Source organism: Biomphalaria glabrata, chromosome 18 (assembly GCF_947242115.1).
Source record: "Biomphalaria glabrata chromosome 18, xgBioGlab47.1, whole genome shotgun sequence".
Classification (NCBI taxonomy): Eukaryota; Metazoa; Mollusca; class Gastropoda; family Planorbidae; genus Biomphalaria; species Biomphalaria glabrata.
The window spans coordinates 22,507,108-22,526,541 of record NC_074728.1 but is presented as its reverse complement, the minus strand read 5'-3'; the positions used below and the strand labels follow the sequence as shown (position 1 = coordinate 22,526,541).

The following is a 19,434-nucleotide window of genomic DNA, read 5'->3' as shown; positions in this document are numbered from 1 at the left end:
GGTCTCGACCCCCTTGGGGGGTCGATTGACGATTTGCCAGGGGTCGCCAAAGACCATCGAAAAAATGAATTGTTTTGTCTATTCTTCTATTGCTGTGTGTGTGTGCGGGGGGGGGGGTCGAGGCAGAGTGGGAGATTGTAAAAAGAAGTCGCCGAGCATAAAAGGTTGAGAACCGCTGCTCTACATGTTTTTCTTTCTCATTGTTGACAAAGCACACTCGAGTCCACTAACTGTCCATGCCAGTTGACACTTGACCGTGTGTTACCGCATGCCGTGTAGTAACTGTGTCACAAACAGTATTCTAATTCATTTTCGATTGATAAATTCTTAAAATACACTGCCTGAAGAAGTGAATACACTTGAAATAAAACCAAAAACTTCCAATTTAATTTTTAGCCTAATGACACTTTTTGATACCAGTACTGCAGAAACACTCAATTACTAGGACAATTTCAGACTTTGCTCCTTCTTCCCTAGTGCCATTGGCACGATTAGAGAATGGAATGATTTGCCTCAATAAGCCAGGACAACCAACGCCCTAGCAGAGCTTAAGTTTAATTAACATGCATGACTAGATTAAAACATGCGTAGGACCTAATTATCTTCTCTTTTGAAGTAACCTAGATCATGTAGATTACATAATACTGATGCATGTCATAGGTAAGTTAGTAAAGAAAAGGTAGTGGGGCTTGATCATATTATTCACCCTGGACAAAGCCTTTGTCCTCTGTGCACCATAATGCTACAGACTAGATCTAGATCTTTATTCTGTTTTTTTTTCTATTTCTAAACAGCTTGTGGACCTAATGAATATGGCACTGGGTGTAAAGGGAATTGCCAAGAGAAATGTGGGAAAGATTGCTTTGAAAGAGTTTTTGGAGAATGTGAAGGTAGGTGAAAGTTGCTTGACCTTTGATTTGTAAGCCCAAGTTGCAGGTCTACAATAGTTTGGGAATGGTGATTTTTACCACTATATCTATTCATCTAATTGTTAAATGCCATAATCCTGTGTTCCTGTTCAAAGGAGTGGACAATGGTAGTGGGCCATGTTTAAACACAGAGCCATTGTGATTACTGTACTAAGTTTTTAAATTTTCTAGTTGGCCTTTTCTGCAAAGGCTTTGGCTATAGGCCTACTATTTTTAAAGTTTTATATTTGATTGGGAAGACATAGCCCTAGACCGCACTAGTTGGAGAGAGACGGTGACCAAGAAAGCTATGGACAGCGAGAAAACATGGGCCTCAGCTCGAGTCAGCTGTGAAAGAAAAAGCGTGCCATACGAAAAATTGCCAGCCCCTCTACCACCAAAGCTAAAGTCAAATTAACATGCGATATATGTGGATGAGAGTATCTCTGCAAATAATAATAATAATAATAATCTTTATTGTCCATATGGAAATTTGTCTTACAATTTCTGCATTACACCAAACAAAAAAAACATTATAACTATAAGAAACCAAAGTGTACATTTACACCAGACTCACTCATAATTTACATGTGACAAAGTTTATACCAGATTGTTCTTATTTAATGATTTTATTGCCAGGGGAACAAAAGAGTGTTTGTATCTGTTTGTCTTTGCTATCGGTGTCTCTTTTGTGATGGTAAAATCACAAAATCCTGACACAAAGGGTGATTCTATATTTCGAGGATCTTGTTAGCTTTTTTTATAGATGTTTGTATCAAACAACTGCCCAAATGGGGTTTGTTTTTTGCCAATGATTTTACCAGCAGCATTTAGGATTCTATAAAGTTTATTTTTATTTTTAATGCTCAGATAGCCATACCAGGCAGTGATATTGAAACTTAATAGGGCTCCACAATAACATGAAAAAGTGTTTTAGATAAACCATAGTCGTTCTACAGCTGAAGGAGGCATGGATATTTTGCTGCTTTTTTAAAAATGTCTTAACTTGACTATTACTTTTTTTTTCCTTGTTAGAGTGTCCAGTGACTACATGGGGCTTGGATTGTAAAGAATCATGCTTCAACTGCTTCAACGACTGCAACAAGTCCACTGGCGCCTGCCCAGACTGCCGCCCTGGGTACATAAACCCCAAACAGGGATGTACGTCCCGTAGGTAGAGATGATCTCATTAAAAGCACATTGAACCCAATCACAAAACTCACACATTCTTTAGAATCCTTTCATTAAACAATTAGGTATCATTTACAGATTTACATTAGCACATTGGTTATTAATAATACAGATTATTATACATACTAAATAAGTCTTCTAAATATTTGCATTAGAAATGTTGTACTTGTTTAAAAAAAAAGTTTGGATAATTAATTATGAAGACAAAACTTAGCCATTGCACCTAAACTTAGCACAATGCTGAATATGGTGAAATCATATTTTAAATAACTTATTTTCTTATTTTTAAGATCAAAACATGATATACGGAGAGATAGTCATGCCATATAAACCTAATGGTGATTTTTGACAGAGAAATATCAGACACTTGTGTACTTAATTTGTTAATATTAAAATAGAGAAAAAAGCAATGTAAAACAGAAACATATTTTTTTTTATAATTAGAAATGTTTTTATATAGTTCAACTTTCATGCTTATAGCATGCTCAGAGTGCTATGATCCATTCTTTTTTCTGGACCAGCGGGAGAGAGGGTATCTGGGAGAAGGTTTTCCGTGCTGCCTTTAGGCACCCTGACAAAACAACTCAGCTTGAGTCGGGATTTGAATTTTAGCCCCCTTGATAGCGGAACATCAACAGGAAAGAATTTCTTTCTCTTGACACAATAATGATATTGATTCAAGTTGTTACTTGAGCTTAGAGATTTGTTGAGTCTTAATGTCCCGTGTATCTTTCAGCATGCCCTGCTTACACCTTTGGGTACAAGTGCCAGTCTGCGTGCCCGAACTGTGCCGACGCATGCTCAAATATCAATGGAAGTTGTCAGAACTGCAAACCAGGATTCTTGCGACCAGAATTGGGCTGCACAAACGGTAAGCAGTCCTAGATCAGTGTTGCTAAAGCTGAAAGTAAAAGCGCTGGTCATGTATATAGTATATTCATAATATATATATATATATATATATATATATATATATATAGGCCTATATATATATATATATATATATATATATATATATATATATATATATATATATATATATATATATATAACACTATTTTAATTGTCTTGTACTGAACAAAAATGTTATGGTTACATTTAAGAGAGCGAACCTATGCTGTTTTTTTAATAAATCTCTTGTCATCGTGAAATTTAAAATAGAAATGTCCCTCTTTTGAAAGCTGACATCCATGACACATATGATGTAAATCTTATGTTTTTATTCCATATTGATTACCCCGGTATTGAGAGTTTCATTGGGTCAGTACAAGGACCACGGGCCTTTACTTTCCCATCATTTCAGGTATCCTCTGTGAGTGTCCATTAAGGGTCAAGCTAGCCCAATTATGACCCTTGATCATAGAAAAATGATTTTACCCAAAGACCAAGAATAAGAGATTTACCAATGCTTGACACAAAGATGCTTGTTGGGAGTCCTAGATTTGATGTTGTCAAACTAAAGTACTCTTTTAAGTCTCTGTAGCTCAATATTCTACCTGTTAACTGTTTCAAAGTATAGTGTGACATTGTTGGAAGCACCTTATCAATAAATGCTAAACTATACAACCATGTTACACTTGAGAATGATACCTTTGTTAGACTTCAAGAATCAGCACATCAACCTAGCTAAAAGTATACAATGTTGTAGTCCTTCTATAACTTATATGCTTTAGAGTCATGGATGCTATATTATTATCAGATCAAAAGGCTGGATTCTTTCCATTTATATATATATATATGGCCTCCTTCAGTCGCGAAGCGACTATGGATCATCTCATGGAAACGAGATGAATGCCTGGGCATAAGTTATGGTCGGAACGATGTCGCCCACACATTAATGCTGTCTATAAAAACCACCAGGTGAACTGGTTTAACCACCTACCAAACTGTGAAGTCCTACATGTCAGAGAAGAACAACATTCATGCCATAGTGAAGAAAATGTCTCAACTATGATGAGATGGTTATGTAGCCCTTATGCCAGATTGTTGACTTCTTAGCCAACACTTTCTTTGAGAGGGTGTCAAAATCTTTGGACCATGTGGTAGTGTTTGCAGTTTTGTTGCGGAGACCATGGCAGTCTGTGAAGCCTTAAAAGTCATTGACTCTCAACTCGGCGAGGGACATTTGAGGGCAACACAGATTGTTGTGGTCACTGACTCAAAATCTGTACTACAGGCTTTGCAAAGCCCCAGACCATGGCCCCCCAATATCAACAATGTCATCATGGCTTCACATAACATTAAACAACGCTATGGCACCCCTGTAATTATGCAGTGGGTACCGAGTCACATAGGTGTGACTGGCAACACAATTGCAGACTCTTTGGCCCACCAGGGAGGGCAAATTCCACCCACTGATGAGGTTGTAAGCTTTCATCAAGCCCTGGCTATAATACAAAAATCAGAAATGGAAAAGTGCAGGACAGGCCACCTTCCTGTTGGCTCATATTTCTCGCAGCTATGGCCAAATTTTGATTCACGGTGCCCCTGCTGCGGGGAAGAAGAGGAAACCGTGCCTCATATTCTGTTTGACTGCCCCAGACTTGCTAATCTCCATCTAGACAGGTCTGGGAAACCCAAAATTCTCGACCTGTATGGCGACATTTATGCACTACGCAAGACAGCAGGGTTTCTGTCCAGGGCTTTTGCAAGAGAGGATTTGAGCCCCTCAAGCCCTCACTCTAATGGAGTTTGATGATGATGATGATGATGATGATTGGGAGCGTGGCAATGGGAAACATTTTTCAACGTAGGAAATATGAAGATCTTCTACAAGAAACGTGAAATTGACCTGACTGGGATAAAGTAGCCCATGACTGCCCTTCATGGGGCTGAGCTGTCAGTGTTTCAGACTTGGAGGTTAAGAAGATAGCTGCCAGAAAAAAAACACAAGAAAAACAAGAAGAAAAAAATACTTTTTTTTTAAACAGACATAACTCCTTTGGACAACTTTTAGATTAATTATTGTTCTCCTAATAACTCATGAGTGTAAGATTTTTAAAAAATTTACGTTTTTTACCCATGCCAATACTATTTCGCTCAAGATAAAGAATCCTGGTTAAGCAAATGTATAGATTTCTTATATAATATAGACTTTTCTTCAAAAAAGAAGATGATTTACTAAACTTTCTAATACTGCAATGATAGGTCTTTAGATCAAGTGCTAGAAAATGATGCACAAAATTTTCCTGAAAATTAATTTATTAAACTCTTCAAGTCATACTTAAAAGCGTTCAAGATCGATATTTTCTTATTCTCTAGCCAAATGTAAATTTATTTATTTTTTACTTTGAACAATTATAATGGTCAAAATAGAGTTTTCCCCATTGCAACCAACGAGCTAGTAATTCTGTTCCCAAGGATTTACAGCAACTGTCTAATTTCTAGGAAAATCATTTGGTCCAGTTTCCATCCAGAAGGTTTTTCCCACCAAGAAGTTTCTACAAAATTACAAGCTGTATAGAAGTATTGTAAAAAGAATAAAAAAAAAAAACTTACAGCTTAAGCAGAGAACGATGCAACAGGTCTGACCTACGATTGGCTTGAGTGTAATTGGCTTTTCAGAGTAAACTAGACTTCACTGCCATTTTGGAGTTCATAGAAGATGAGAATGTGCTTCGACCATGAAGAAATAGAAGACTGTAATATTAAAGCTCTTTGTTCATGATTTCTTGTCAGTATGTTTTACCAAGTTTCTAAGTTTTTTTTTAAATAAAATGCAGGCTATATAATTGTCAATTTTAGCCTGCCCAGAGTTTACGTGGGGCTACAAGTGCCGTTATAGCTGTTCGAACTGCAATGACAGTTGTGATAAAACAACAGGAGTGTGCAAAGATTGTAAGCCAGGCTACAAGAATCCTGAAAGAGGTTGTGATCAAGGTAGGCCATCCAGAGTTTGTGTGATGATACAACATAATTATAAGAGCATGGTAGAAGTATATTCTAGACATAAAGAGGCATGCAAAATAATGAATATAAAGTTAAAGTTCCCTCTTTCAGACCTTGCGATTTATAGGGCAGATGATGTTAAGGCCCTCTGTTTTTTTAGGCAGCGGTTAATGAGCTGGGTGTCATGAGGCCAGCACAGCGACCAACTGCCTTTACTTTTCCCAACTTAAGTCAGGTACCCATTAGAGTTGGATGGACTCGGGGATGACCAAAAAATCCCGAAATTAAAATTCCCAGTCCTCACCAAGATTTGAAATCAGGACCCCAGCATCAGAAACCAAGTGCTTGATCACTCAGCCACCGTACCCCAAGTAATATAAAAATAAAGTAAAATAATGATAGGCTCTACTAATAACACAATAACTCATATTCTTCAGATTTGCTGGCACCATTTCATTGTTTTTAAAGATATAGGCTTATACTTTAAAAAAATGTTTTATTTAAAGAATATAGTGTAGTTTAAGCATTTGGTAAAAAAATATTAATGATAACCAGAGTACATGATTTTTTTTTGTTGAAAAGAGGGAAGGGGAGGGGGTGTTCTTATTTTGAAATAAAAATAACAAAGATCTAGAGCAGTGATTCCCAGGGGTCTACGAAGACTTCCAAGGGGTCTATGAAAGTGAAAAAATAAATTGGGGGTCTATGAGATGTCTACGGGGGTCTACGATAATAAATTTCATTTAATCATGTTGCGACTTTAATTTTCACATCCCACTAATGTAATTATTTACTAAACCAATCTATGATTAGTACCTTAGTTTGTACCTTAGGTAATCCTTTAAACATGCTATTCAAACGAAAAATTGTAGCATTGTAGCATTTAATTTCAATACTTATTTCACTAGCTAAATTTTGTCTACATGTAACTAATGTTAAACAAAAAGAAAGACTGTACAGCCTTGATTATTTAAAATTGGGATTCATTCTTTCCTTGTCAAATAAGCGGTTTTATGACGATATGAAACCAATTACGCGGGAGGATCGTTTGAAACGATGCCACCCAGACAAAATAGATAAAGGTTTGAAAAACCTTCGAACATTCAAAGATAAAGTTCATAATAGACCCACAAAATCCCTCTTCGACATCATATAGAGAAGATGATGGTTTGTAGGCGACTTACAATATCTCTTTACTTATACCAAAAACCGGAAAACACTATAGGTAAAACATTGATTTTACCAGCCGTTGTAGTTGTAAAAACTGTTTTACACAAACCTATATCTGATATCATTAAAACAATTTCTTTAAGCAACAATACAGTTCAATGGCACACTAGTGGTATGAGTTATAAAATTAAAGGCTTCTTATGTAATTCTTTGTAAATGACATACATTCAGTGTTTTGGATCAGCGGTATCACAGGCACTGACAGAATGTAATGCTGTATGCTTCAAACTGGTTAAGTGTCGCCGGATCCTTATTTTTATCAGGGTTGACCCACGAAACGTTTCCAGTGTTTGGGTAAAGTTGCACGCAGCAGAGGTTTGAATTCAGTTTTCCTTCTGCTAGGTGGGCAGCAAGTCAAGGCTAATGAGCCCTTCCTGCTCAAAGTTACTGTTTTAGTTGCCAGTAACTCACCTTCGCCCCTTCTCCTGTTAGTGAAAACAGTTCTGTATATCCAATATTTGAGCCACACGTGAAAGATCAAGAAATACACGAGGAACTGCGCTTTGCGAAAACGTTTACAATGATACATAAGGCAAATTAATTAATTGATTAACTAATTTTTAATGTTTGATGATTACATCATAGAACAACAAATTCCTATATGAAACATAATATCCATAGCAACGGATAATAGACGTGCAAAAAAGACATTTCCAGTGTGTTTTGGTGATTCCAGTAAAAAATATTAATTGTTATTTTAATTGGTTTAAATTTGAATTTTATGAATAAAAAAAGATAAATCTCTATTTTTTATTCTTACACCCACTAGAGTTAGAAATTAGTTTAAAAAAATGGAGTTGATGAATTTGCAAAAATGCAATATAAGTTAAGCAGCGGGCAGTGGCGTAGCATTCATGGCGCGAAGGGGTTCATTGAACCCGGGCCCACAAGCAATAGGGGCCCACATCTGTGGCGTAGCAACCATGGCGCGAAGGGGCTCATTACGCTTGGGCCCATGCCTCAAGGCCAGTTGGAGCCCACATTAGAACTTAAGAAGAACATTTGTTTGTTCATTTGAAACACTTTTAAGTAGTTTAACTCTGTTAAGAAGTTGTAAAAACATTGACTTTTAAGACACTATTACTTATATGCAGTCCTAACTGAATCAAACGTTATGAAATTTTTATTTTTTTTTCAAGAAAAAGGTACGATCTTTACATTGGAATGTCTTTACATTTAGTTTAGTGTAACATTTAGTTACATTTAGTTTACTCATTTTTGTCACACACTAAATTTGTCTTATTGGCTAGAGAGGAGCCCATCAAGATGTTCTTGAACCCGGAGTACTAGTGTGATATTTACTTGTTTAGCAGGCAGTGGTTACGTCCTATAGACCTAGCAGTACTGGTGTGATATTTGCTTGTGTAGCAGGCAGTGGTTACGTCCTATAGTCCTCGCAGTACTGGTGTGATATTTACTTGTGTAGCAGGCAGTGGTTACGTCCTATAGTCCTCGCAGTACTGGAGTGATATTTACTTGTGTAGAAGGCAGTGGTTACGTCCTATAGTTCTCGCAGTAGGCCTACTGGTGTGATATTTACTTGTGTAGCAGGCAGTGGTTACGTCCTATAGTCATCGCAATAATTGTGTGATATTTACTTGTGTAGCAGGCAGTGGTTACGTCCTATAGTCATCGCAGTAATGGTGTGATATTCACTTATGTAGCAGGCAGTGGTTACGTCGTATACATCTGGCCATCACCTAAATTAAAATTTAACTTAACACTAATAGTCCAATATTTAAACTACATGCTTACATATTACTTCCTAATGTGTCTTAAAACGAATAGATATTAATTAATAATATCGTTTTAACCCGTGCTTTTAAGAATGTGCACTTATAATACTGTCTCTAATTCAGTCACAAGAAGCAATGGCACTTGATTTCCAACATCAATTCGGTCCAACACCAAGCCGTGTTTATGCCATCTCCCATTTAGCTCGCGCCTGTCACACAAGTTCTGGGTTGGATCCCCATACTAAATGAAATATAGATGTTAAAAGTTTTCTTGGAGGTTCAGCGAGTGCCTATTTAAATTATTCCGATAGCGGATTACAGCGGTGGTTGATTTTGAAACCAATACGATGCCAATGCCCATACATTCTCATCGTATGACCTCAAAACCATCCATTCGAAGTTTGTTTCTTTGTTTTCTTGCGGTGGTTGATTTTGAAACCAATATGATGCCAATGCCCATACATTCTTATCTTATGACCTCAAAACCATCCATTCGAAGTTTTTTTCTTTGTTTTCTTGCGGTGGTTGATTTTGAAACCAATACGATGCAATGCCCACTCATTCACATCGTATGACCTTAAAACCATCCATTCGAATAACTTATTTTTTTTAAAAAGGTGCGATCTTTACATTAGAATGTCTTTGCACTTAGATTACTCATTTTTGTCACACATTTGTCTAATTGGCTGGAGGGGGTACCTTAATTGCTACGCCACTGGCAGGGGGTCTACCGAAAAGCAGAAAACATGGCAAGATGTCTACGAGATAAAAAAAAGTTTGGGAACCACTGATCTAGAGTGAGATTGAGTGTTTTATTTTTGCTTTAAGGTCCTCTATGAAAGTGTTTCGCCAAGGTATACGAGGAGGTTTCTATAATAAATTATCCTCTTAACTCTTCAACGTTGGCATCTGAATCTTTAGCCTATAGAGATTAAAAAAAAGCAGCTAAATGTTTACCCAGATCTATCTCTAAATTCGCAGTGTGCAGAGAGATGGAGTATGGACACAATTGCCTGGAAAATTGCCAGACCAAATGTGGCAAGGATTGTGCAGAGAGAGTCTTCGGCGAGTGTGAAGGTAAGATTAAGATTTCAATTTAGTATAGCAATAAGATTGGTTGTTAACAACACGCTCATGATGATGCTACAAGAAGTTAATAGCAACACCACCATTTGACCAGGATAATAATGAATTAATGACATGATACTTTTCAATATTTTGATATCATAGTCTAGATGCTACACATTATAAACTATTATCTATTAACTTAGTTTAGAACTGGTAAGAACTTAAGCAGTAACATAGATTGATAGACATTTAATGTCATATAGATCTTTACCTACATCTATTTAACATGGATTATTTTAGTGGTTAGTTAGATCTAATCAAGAATCTTGGTTATTTTAAATCTAGACCTGTATTTAAGATTAGTAAAAAAAAAAAGTAAAGCTCCTCTTTCAGACCTTGTGGTCTATAGGGCAGATGATGTAAAGGTCATCTGATTCTGTGGCCTATGGTTAACGAGGGTGTCATTTGGCCAGCACAACGACCACCTGCCTTTACTTTTCCCCAACTAATGTCAGGTACCAATTGGAGCTGGGTGGACCCAAAGATCCTGAAATTAAAAATCCCAGTCTTCTTCAGGATTCAATCCTGGGACCCCTGGTTCAGAAGCCAAGCGCTTTACCGCTCTGCCACTGCACCTCCTGTTTTTAAGATTACTAATTAATAATGATATAACTATTTGATGGCATGGTGCTGTATTTTCCTCAAGTGTGCCCTGTAGGATCTTGGGGGCGTCATTGCCAACAGAGCTGTATCCACTGCAAAGAAGACTGTCACAAGTCCTTTGGCAACTGTTCTCGGTGTGTGGCCGGCTATAAGTTCCCAAACATCGGTTGCCCTGACGGTAAATATCATCTATCATTACACTAGTGGTGAATATATAGAAACAGAGCATTACATCTTTAGCATTCAATTTGCAATTTTTGTATTTTAAATAATTTCTCAGTTCCCCTTTCAGATCTTGCAATCTAGAGTGCAGATGATGTTATCTGTTTCTTTGACCAACGGTTAATAAGCAGGGTGTCAATAAAGTCAGGTACTCATTACAGTTGGGTGGTCTCAAGAAGGGCCCTCAAAATCCTGAAATCCCAAATCCCAGTCTTCATTGAGATTCCAACCCAGGACCCCAGGTTCGGAAGCCAAGCGCTTAACCACTCTGCCACCATGCCCAAAGAATTTCTCAAGGTGCAATTAGATTCATTAAATTCTTATAAAATGGATTTGATTGAGCATGGTGAATTAAATGTAGCCAAAGAATGAACAGTCCTGACTAGGGCACAGGCCACGGACCTTTTCATTTGACAATTTAGGCTGCAACACAAGGCGAACATACCAACTAGATCATTGAGATTCCCCCCCCCCCCCCCCCTCCAAATCTTTCTGATTTGTAGTTTATAAATCCCAATTTTGTATTTTGCTACCCAGAAGTCAGCACTCACATTTTAACCCATGTCTTTCACCAACAATCTTAATAGAACCAAAACAAATATGAAGCAGCTAGATCCTTTTTTTTGGGGGGGAGTCTGAATGATTCATTTGTCTGTTTGCCTCCCCTTGTGTTGCTGCAAGAAGGAATAGTAAAATCAGAGGGTCTCTGGTCCCTGGAAGAACTGTCCAATATATAGTTAAGATGCCATTTTATTAAATTTTTAAAAAATAAAAATAAAAAAATGAAAGATCCTCTTGATGTTTTCCTGTCCTAGAATATTCTTCAAAATATGGCACAGAAAAAAGCACTGAAAGCAGGTCACTTTGGACTTGTATCAAGCATGCTGTAAAAGAAAAAAAAAGGAAATAAATGTTCCTTTTTGTCAATAGATTACAATGAAACATAAATTAATCAAACTCTTTATTTTCTTATCAGCTTGTGGTAACAATGAGTATGGAGAGAATTGTGAAGGGATTTGCAATGAGAAATGTAATGGATCAGACTGCTATGAAAGAATTTTTGGTGAATGCCAAAGTAAGACAGCTCCCAGTTCTAATGTTAATTCTTAAAACCAAAAAGTTATACACATTAATTTTCCTTGCTCATTAAATAATGATAATAATAACCCTAGCCCATACTTATTCATGAAAACGCGATACAAAAAAAACCCATTAAAAATACTTTTCTTAAAAAAACAAAGCCTATATTAAGTGTAATTGTTTATATCAGTCATATGATTAAATTTATATTAGATGTAGACTTAAAATAATTAATCTGTGTGATTAGAAATATTTTTACCAATTGTTTTTGTTTAGCACTATTTCATGCTTTTTGCTTTCTCATTGTGCTATCACTTGTCTGGACCAGTTGGGAGAAAAGAGGAGAAGAAGGGGGTATCTGGGTGAATGTTACTGTGATCGCTTTTTAAATGCACAAAAAAACTCAGTGCTCAAGCCTCCTAAAGAGAACTAATTCAACTTATATCATCATATTTGTCAAGTATAATTTCTTTCCCTTGTTTGATACCAAACAAAATCATTAATTACCAATTGTAATTAGCTAATTATTGCTTTTTTTTTTATTAATTTCATGTTTTGTCATGTAGAAGAAGTAATTGTTCAAAATTTAAACTTGATCTGAGATTGGGTTTTGGAGAAATAACGTGTACAAACATTTTACCAGACAGAGTGAGTTGTAATAATTAGGTGGGGGAGAATGGAAAATAGTTTGTTGTTTAATGACTTTAATGTTTCTTAGTTCACCCGGCCATGTTTAATAGTTGCTTAGAGGAGTTAAGCTGTCAGCTCTAATGGTCTACCTCAGTGGTGCTCAACCTCACTCGGACGGCGGGCCATTTTGATATCCGATACTCGTGTCGTGGGCCACATGACGAAAAAGGGGAAAAAAGGGAATTATGCAATAAACCAATTAGTATTGGAAACCCGTGAATCTAGTAAACTTTCATTTTTCTGTTCTGCATTGTAAGTAATATCTCATAGTTTATTTTATCAAGAGTGTCCAGACTTCAATTGGGGCTTGCGCTGTGAGGAAAGCTGCCCAAACTGCATTGATGCATGCAATACTTCCACAGGGGCGTGTTCCTCCTGCATTGCTGGATTTAAAGGTCACCAAAGTGGCTGCAATACTGGTAAGAAAGTAACTGATTGCAAAACAATACTTTTGATATAATGTCCACATTTTCTTATCACTTATCTTAAAATTTGAGCTTATTTTTAATATCAGAAATGTATTTTGCACCAATTTCTTTTAAACAGATTGCACAAAAGCATTCTAGATTTTAATATTTTTTGCTGAAATATTTGTATAAATAAGTTGTTTTTTAAATAAAAAAAAATTATAAGATAATATTAGCATTAACAGGAAAGTACACATTTCTATTACAAAAATGCCATTTTAAATTTTATAACACTCATTATGAACCTATTTATATTTAAATTATACATTTATCTCTGCTCCAAATTGTTTACTCAAAAATTAATCATGATACTCTTACGACTTACTAACAATCAAAGAAGCAATATCTTTTAATGTCTTGTTTTAAAATATTCTTTTTTTTTACACTCAAAGTTTCTCATTAATTAGCAGACCTACAGGTGTCGTAAGTTGCAAATAAAACAAAAAACAATAGAGCAAAATTATTTCAGGAAGATGCAGTAGCTGAGTTATAAAACACTTGGCTTCCGAACCAGGGTGTCCCAGGTTCAAATTCTGGTGAAGTTTGGGATTGATACTTTCAGGATCTTTAGGATGCATTTGAGTCTATCCAGCTTTACTGGTTACCTGACATAAGTTGGGGACAAGTAAAAGTGGTTGGTTGTTGTGTTGGCCACATGACATCTCACCTTGTTAACCATGAGCCACAGAAACAGATGACCTTTACATCATCTGACCTATAGATCTCAAATGGGAACTTTACTTTTTTACTTTTACAAAATATTTTTACCTTTGTAAATATTTATAAATTAATATTACTTTTTGTGCAAACATTATTCTTGTGACGCAAAGAGGTGGAGTTCGTGCTGAATGGTTGCCTGGTCATATGATTTGCTCTCACACTTTTCCTACTGCCATTCTCTGCCATCCTGCAGCTAGTCTGGGCTAAGTCGTAATATTCTTCATCACAGCAGGAACTACCAAAAGTCTTGTATTTTGTTAAACAGGGAACTGCTAGTAGTGTGTTACATAGAAATTTAGGTCCTTTACTCGTGCAAAATTACTTTTAAAAAAATGGAACAAAGACTACCAAATATTAGGTTATAAACAACTGTTAAATGTTAGTGTAGCTCCAGCAGGCCCCCTTCTAATTCTTTCTTTCATTTCCTGGTTAGGAAATAACTACAATAAGTATTAACTCTTTTTCTTCGTAATTATTTTTTCGACGGAATTCTTCATTTGCTCATTGCTATTTCACTACCCCATTATGATTATGCTTCAATAGCTTTGTCATTTGGTATCAGAAAATGTTTTATTGGTTCAGGATTAAAGCAGAATGAATGCTCTTTTTATATAACACAAAAAAACATTATAAAATTAAACATTTATTTTATTTAATGAGGTCAAATCAACGATGGTATCGTCAATTAGGAGAGAAAGAGTTAAAATAAAATTAGAAGGCATTCAAGATTAAGTTCATTTTGTCCTCTTTTTTGATTTATAGATATAAACAAAAAAAAAATCAGTCTTTAATATTTAAAAAAGAACAAAACATAGTAGCTCTGATAAGTATGGCAGGATGCTTTTTTATTATATATATACATTTTTTTAAAGTTTAAAATGTTTGTTTTTATTTTAGAATGTGGAGCCAATGAGTATGGAGAGAACTGTGCCCAAAGCTGCCAAGCAAAATGCGGCAAGGATTGTTATGAGAGACGCTTTGGAGAATGTGAAAGTAGGTCACTCAGATGGATCTGTTAAAATTAAGCACTATACTAAGAGCAGTGAAAGTAGGTCACTTTTGTTGGACTTGTTTAAAGCATTCAGTAAAAAAAAACAACTGAAAAAAAGTAATAAATTAAAAAAAAAAAATTTAAGCATGTCAAAATTGTGGATAATCTCTTATGTGACATTTCAACTAAATGAAGCCTATTTCTTTAATAATAATAATAATAATAATCTTTATTATCCATAAGGAAATTTGTCTTACAATTTGTGCATTACACCAAACAAAAAACATTATAACTATAAGAAACCAAAGTGTACATTCACACCAGACTCACTCATAATTTACATGTGACAAAGTTTATACCAGATTGTTCTTATTTAATGATTTGATTGCCAGGGGAACAAAAGAGTGTTTGTGTCTGTTCGTCTTTGCTATCGGTGTCTTGTATCTCTTTAGCATTTACTGTGATATATGCATAACATGAACCTGCAATAAAGTCTGCAAATACAATGTACAAAATAAAGTTTTAAAAAATCTACAAGATACATCCAAATGAAAAGACTTTCTAGCTTTTCCTGAAACTCCTGTCTAACATGAATGGTCAACTTTGATGGGTTTTGTTGCTTACAATTTCCTGCAGGGGCTTTACTGCTGTAATGTACTAGTTTAGAGAGTAGGTTAGTTTTGTTAGACAAATATATTGTGTATAGTTTTAGCAACAGTAATGACGTAGAAAGACAGACTAATGATGTAGTAGACTTAGGCGAACAAGGGACCAACAAGGCACAAGGGACCAACATGGCGTTAATCTAGAAGTAGGCTGTTTTGAATAGTAGTTAGATATAGCGACGCTTTAGGAAGACTGGACGGATTTCCCAGTGAGAAATAAAGTGCCATTGTTTACAAGAGAAACTAGTTATTAAGTATATTTCTATTTTGTAATGTTCTGTGGCTAATGTGAATAGTGAGAAGTGAAGTCAGATTAGATTAGCCCACAACACTGCACACCTGTTAACTATTTTGCAGGGTCTTTTTTTTTTCAACAGGATAGGACTGTCTGTTATTTCTTGTCATTTTCCTTATCCACTTTTCTGTCTTCCTTGCTTTATCCAGCCTGTAGGATAGTTTTTGAAAGGCCAGTTGATTTTGTAACAGCCTTTTTTTGTCATTGATTAGCAAATAGTTTAATGAACAGGCTTGGTTTTGATTCTCATGCAGTATGTCAATAACAATACAATTATATAAGGTCAATGGCTTAATTTACATAACAATAATCCAACTTTACTTTTAATATTCAGTTATATCACTTGGTCCATGACTTGACTTCACAAATCTTGTTTCATCATCATCATCATCATCAAACTCCATTAGACTGAGGGCTTGAGAGGCTCAAATCCTCTCTTGCAAAAGCCCTGGACAGAAACCCTGCTGTCTTGCGTAGTGCATAAATGTCGCCATACAGGTCGAGAATTTTGGGTTTCCCAGACCTGTCTAGATGGAGATTAGCAAGTCTGGGGCAGTCAAACAGAATATGAGGCACGGTTTCCTCTTCTTCCCCGCAGCAGGGGCACCGTGAATCAAAATTTGGCCATAGCCGCGAGAAATATGAGCCAACAGGAAGGTGGCCTGTCCTGCACTTTTCCATTTCTGATTTTGGTATTATAGCCAGGGCTTGATGAAAGCTTACAACCTCATCAGTGGGTGGAATTTGCCCTCCCTGGTGGGCCAAAGAGTCTGCAATTGTGTTGCCAGTCACACCTATGTGACTCGGTACCCACTGCATAATTACAGGGGTGCCATAGCGTTGTTTAATGTTATGTGAAGCCATGATGACATTGTTGATATTGGGGGGCCATGGTCTGGGGCTTTGCAAAGCCTGTAGTACAGATTTTGAGTCAGTGACCCTAACAATCTGTGTTGCCCTCAAATGTTCCTCGTCGAGTTGAGAGTCAATGACTTTTAAGGCTTCACAGACTGCCATGGTCTCCGCATCAAAACTGCAAACACTACCACATGGCCCAAAGATTTTGACTGTGTAAGAGCCAAGAAAGTCGATGTAGGCTCCATAGCCTGCTCTTCCAGAATCTATTGATGCCGACCCATCAGTGTATGCAAAAATAGCTCTGGGCTTGAAGGTATTAATGGTCTCCAGAGCTAGGATTTGAAGGTCGTTAGATGAACGGCTTTGCTTAGTGGCATTAGGGTCTACTAATTTCAAGCGTTTGTCTGGGGTCATTGGGCGACACCAAGGGGGAAGGGGATGAAAGCGTTGAACGTTTTGTCGGTTGGTGGAGAGGCCAGCTTCATCAGATAGTCTAGTGGCATGATGCATAAAAGACTGCATCTGAACACGTCTTCTGCATCTCCAACCATCCACTAGTTTTCTAGCTGGGAGGTATTCATCCAGCCTTTTATACCGCTCATAGCAGGTCAGTACTGACCTTTCCCTCCTAAGGTTTAGCGTTTCATCAACTGAAGGAATAATTTATTTTTTAAATCACTTCCAACTTGATCATAAAAATCTCGCTACAATAATTACTGTACTTGTTTCAGCTACTTAATTTTATCAAGTCATTTCACCAACTGTTCTTCAGACTTCACTAGACTTGCTATTACTTGCTACCATTTACTGACTAAATTCTCCATCTCCAATACGACCTTACTTCTGGTCATAACTAACCCATGTTCACAGTTTACACTTTCAAATTCTGTATTCACAAAATTCACCAAATTTAATTCCAATACATCACAATACCATAAGTACAAAATTCACCAAATTTAATTCCAATACATTACAATACAATAAGTACAAAATCCATCAAATTTAAATACAATACAATAAGTTAACTATTTTGCCTGTGACACAGACCTTTGTCATTTCTTATATGTTCCTTGAATAAATTGGATGTCTGGCTGGTCACATGTGTGGTATGTGCTTTGGGCTGTTGTTTTCATGGTCCCTGGTTCCAACCATACCTGTCTTACAGCCCGCCGTCCTGTGAAAGGTTTTGGCTACGATTTAATAATGAATGAATTTTGAACAAAGATCATTAACATGTAAAAGTGCAAACACAACTTTATGAAAACACTTAATTTCTAGGGACCTGAGTACAGCTCTGGTTATCTCCAGTTAAGTGTCCATAATCTTTGACACTTACTGCAGTTACAATTTAATCAAAATGTCTTATTTTAAACTTAAACAAATTTATTTCTAATCTATTTATGTAAGACTTGTGCATTTAGCAACCTATTAATTTACACATTAATTCTTGAATTAAAAATAATTTAATTTTGTGTGTCAGCATGTTTACGTTGGTTTGGGCTGTAACAACACTTCCTTATGAAATGACATTTCAGAATGTCCCGATCGTAAATGGGGACTTGGTTGTGCTGACAGCTGTGAAAATTGTCGAGAAGATTGCGATAAGAGTTATGGGACTTGTGTGCATTGTAAAGCTGGATTCAAGAGGCCAGACAAAGGCTGCATTGTTCGTAAGCTATAAATTGTTTCTTTCATGCCACATTTCCCATATCATGGTAGAAAAGGATTTTTAATAATTTACTAGACAATCTTTAAAAAAAAAATTTAGTCTTGTTTAATGCTAATATCAATAGCATTTGTATTGGTAGAACCATCGTATAGACTTTCATTCAGCTTACAAATAGACAAGACACTGCTAAATGTGAGCTCTTTTGCAGACTGTGCCAAGGAAAAATAGTGTGCTGTTTTCTTCAGTTGTTCAGCACTGCCGTAGAGGGTGTTGGTTATGTTGGGCTGGAGTGGTAATAGGGTCCGCCTAAGGTGGATTAGGAAGGGGTATTCAAAGAGGATATGGTTTACGGTTTCATAAGGGTGGGCGCAGTGTCTACAAAGGAGGAGTTGTGTGGAAATTCATTGAAGATGGTAATTTAACAGAGGTGTGTCTCCTTTTCTTAGTTGGAAGTTTGTAGATTGCTCTTTGTGGGGGAGGAAGTTAATACTGTGCAGTTTGTTAGGCATGGTCATTTCTTTGTACATGGCTTAGCCTGTGTTTCCTGATGCCCATTTTTCTTTGTGATTGTTGACTAACATTGACCTTAGGGTGAAGTAGTTAACAGGTTTATCTGTTTGTTCCATAGATGATCCTGCCTTTGATAGTTTATCTACCTTTTCATTAAACTATCAAAGGCAGGATCTTGTTATGGATAATAATGATGATAGAAAGATCATTGGCATTAAATGACCCCACTTGGACAGCTATTCTAGGGAAGCATTCTTAAGAAAGCTGTTCTACACTTTCAAAATATCCAGAGGATCATGATTTTAACCTTTTAATATCACAGAGAAGATATAAAAATGCAAATCACAATAACAGAGACAAGAACTCATTATAATTGTTGGTTAAACCAAGACCATTTGATATAGAAAGCCTCAACCAGCAACGTTGCAATCTGTGGGTAGTTTAGACAATAGCTTGTTGCAACGTTGTACTGACCTGAGAATTGGCAACGAGCCGTTGGTCTTCCCTGCCCGTAAGTTGCAATACTGTAGGTCACTGTTCAGGCCTTCTATGAAAATGAGCCTAGGTTTAACCATTAAATCTT

At 36.4% G+C, this 19,434-nt stretch overlaps 1 protein-coding gene across 1 annotated transcript in view; it reads left to right on the top strand.

Annotated features, from left to right (window-relative positions):
- The window catches only part of LOC106079577 (multiple epidermal growth factor-like domains protein 6), a 65,651-nt gene that overhangs the window by 26,897 nt on the left and 19,320 nt on the right, over positions 1-19,434 (top strand). Inside the window, exons 18-27 of the mRNA XM_056017414.1 lie at positions 795-890; positions 1,944-2,078; positions 2,836-2,970; positions 5,844-5,978; positions 9,935-10,030; positions 10,728-10,862; positions 11,883-11,981; positions 12,961-13,095; positions 14,761-14,856; positions 18,208-18,342. Coding sequence (XP_055873389.1) covers positions 795-890; positions 1,944-2,078; positions 2,836-2,970; positions 5,844-5,978; positions 9,935-10,030; positions 10,728-10,862; positions 11,883-11,981; positions 12,961-13,095; positions 14,761-14,856; positions 18,208-18,342 — 1,197 coding nt within the window. The remainder of the gene's footprint in view (positions 1-794; positions 891-1,943; positions 2,079-2,835; positions 2,971-5,843; positions 5,979-9,934; positions 10,031-10,727; positions 10,863-11,882; positions 11,982-12,960; positions 13,096-14,760; positions 14,857-18,207; positions 18,343-19,434) is intronic.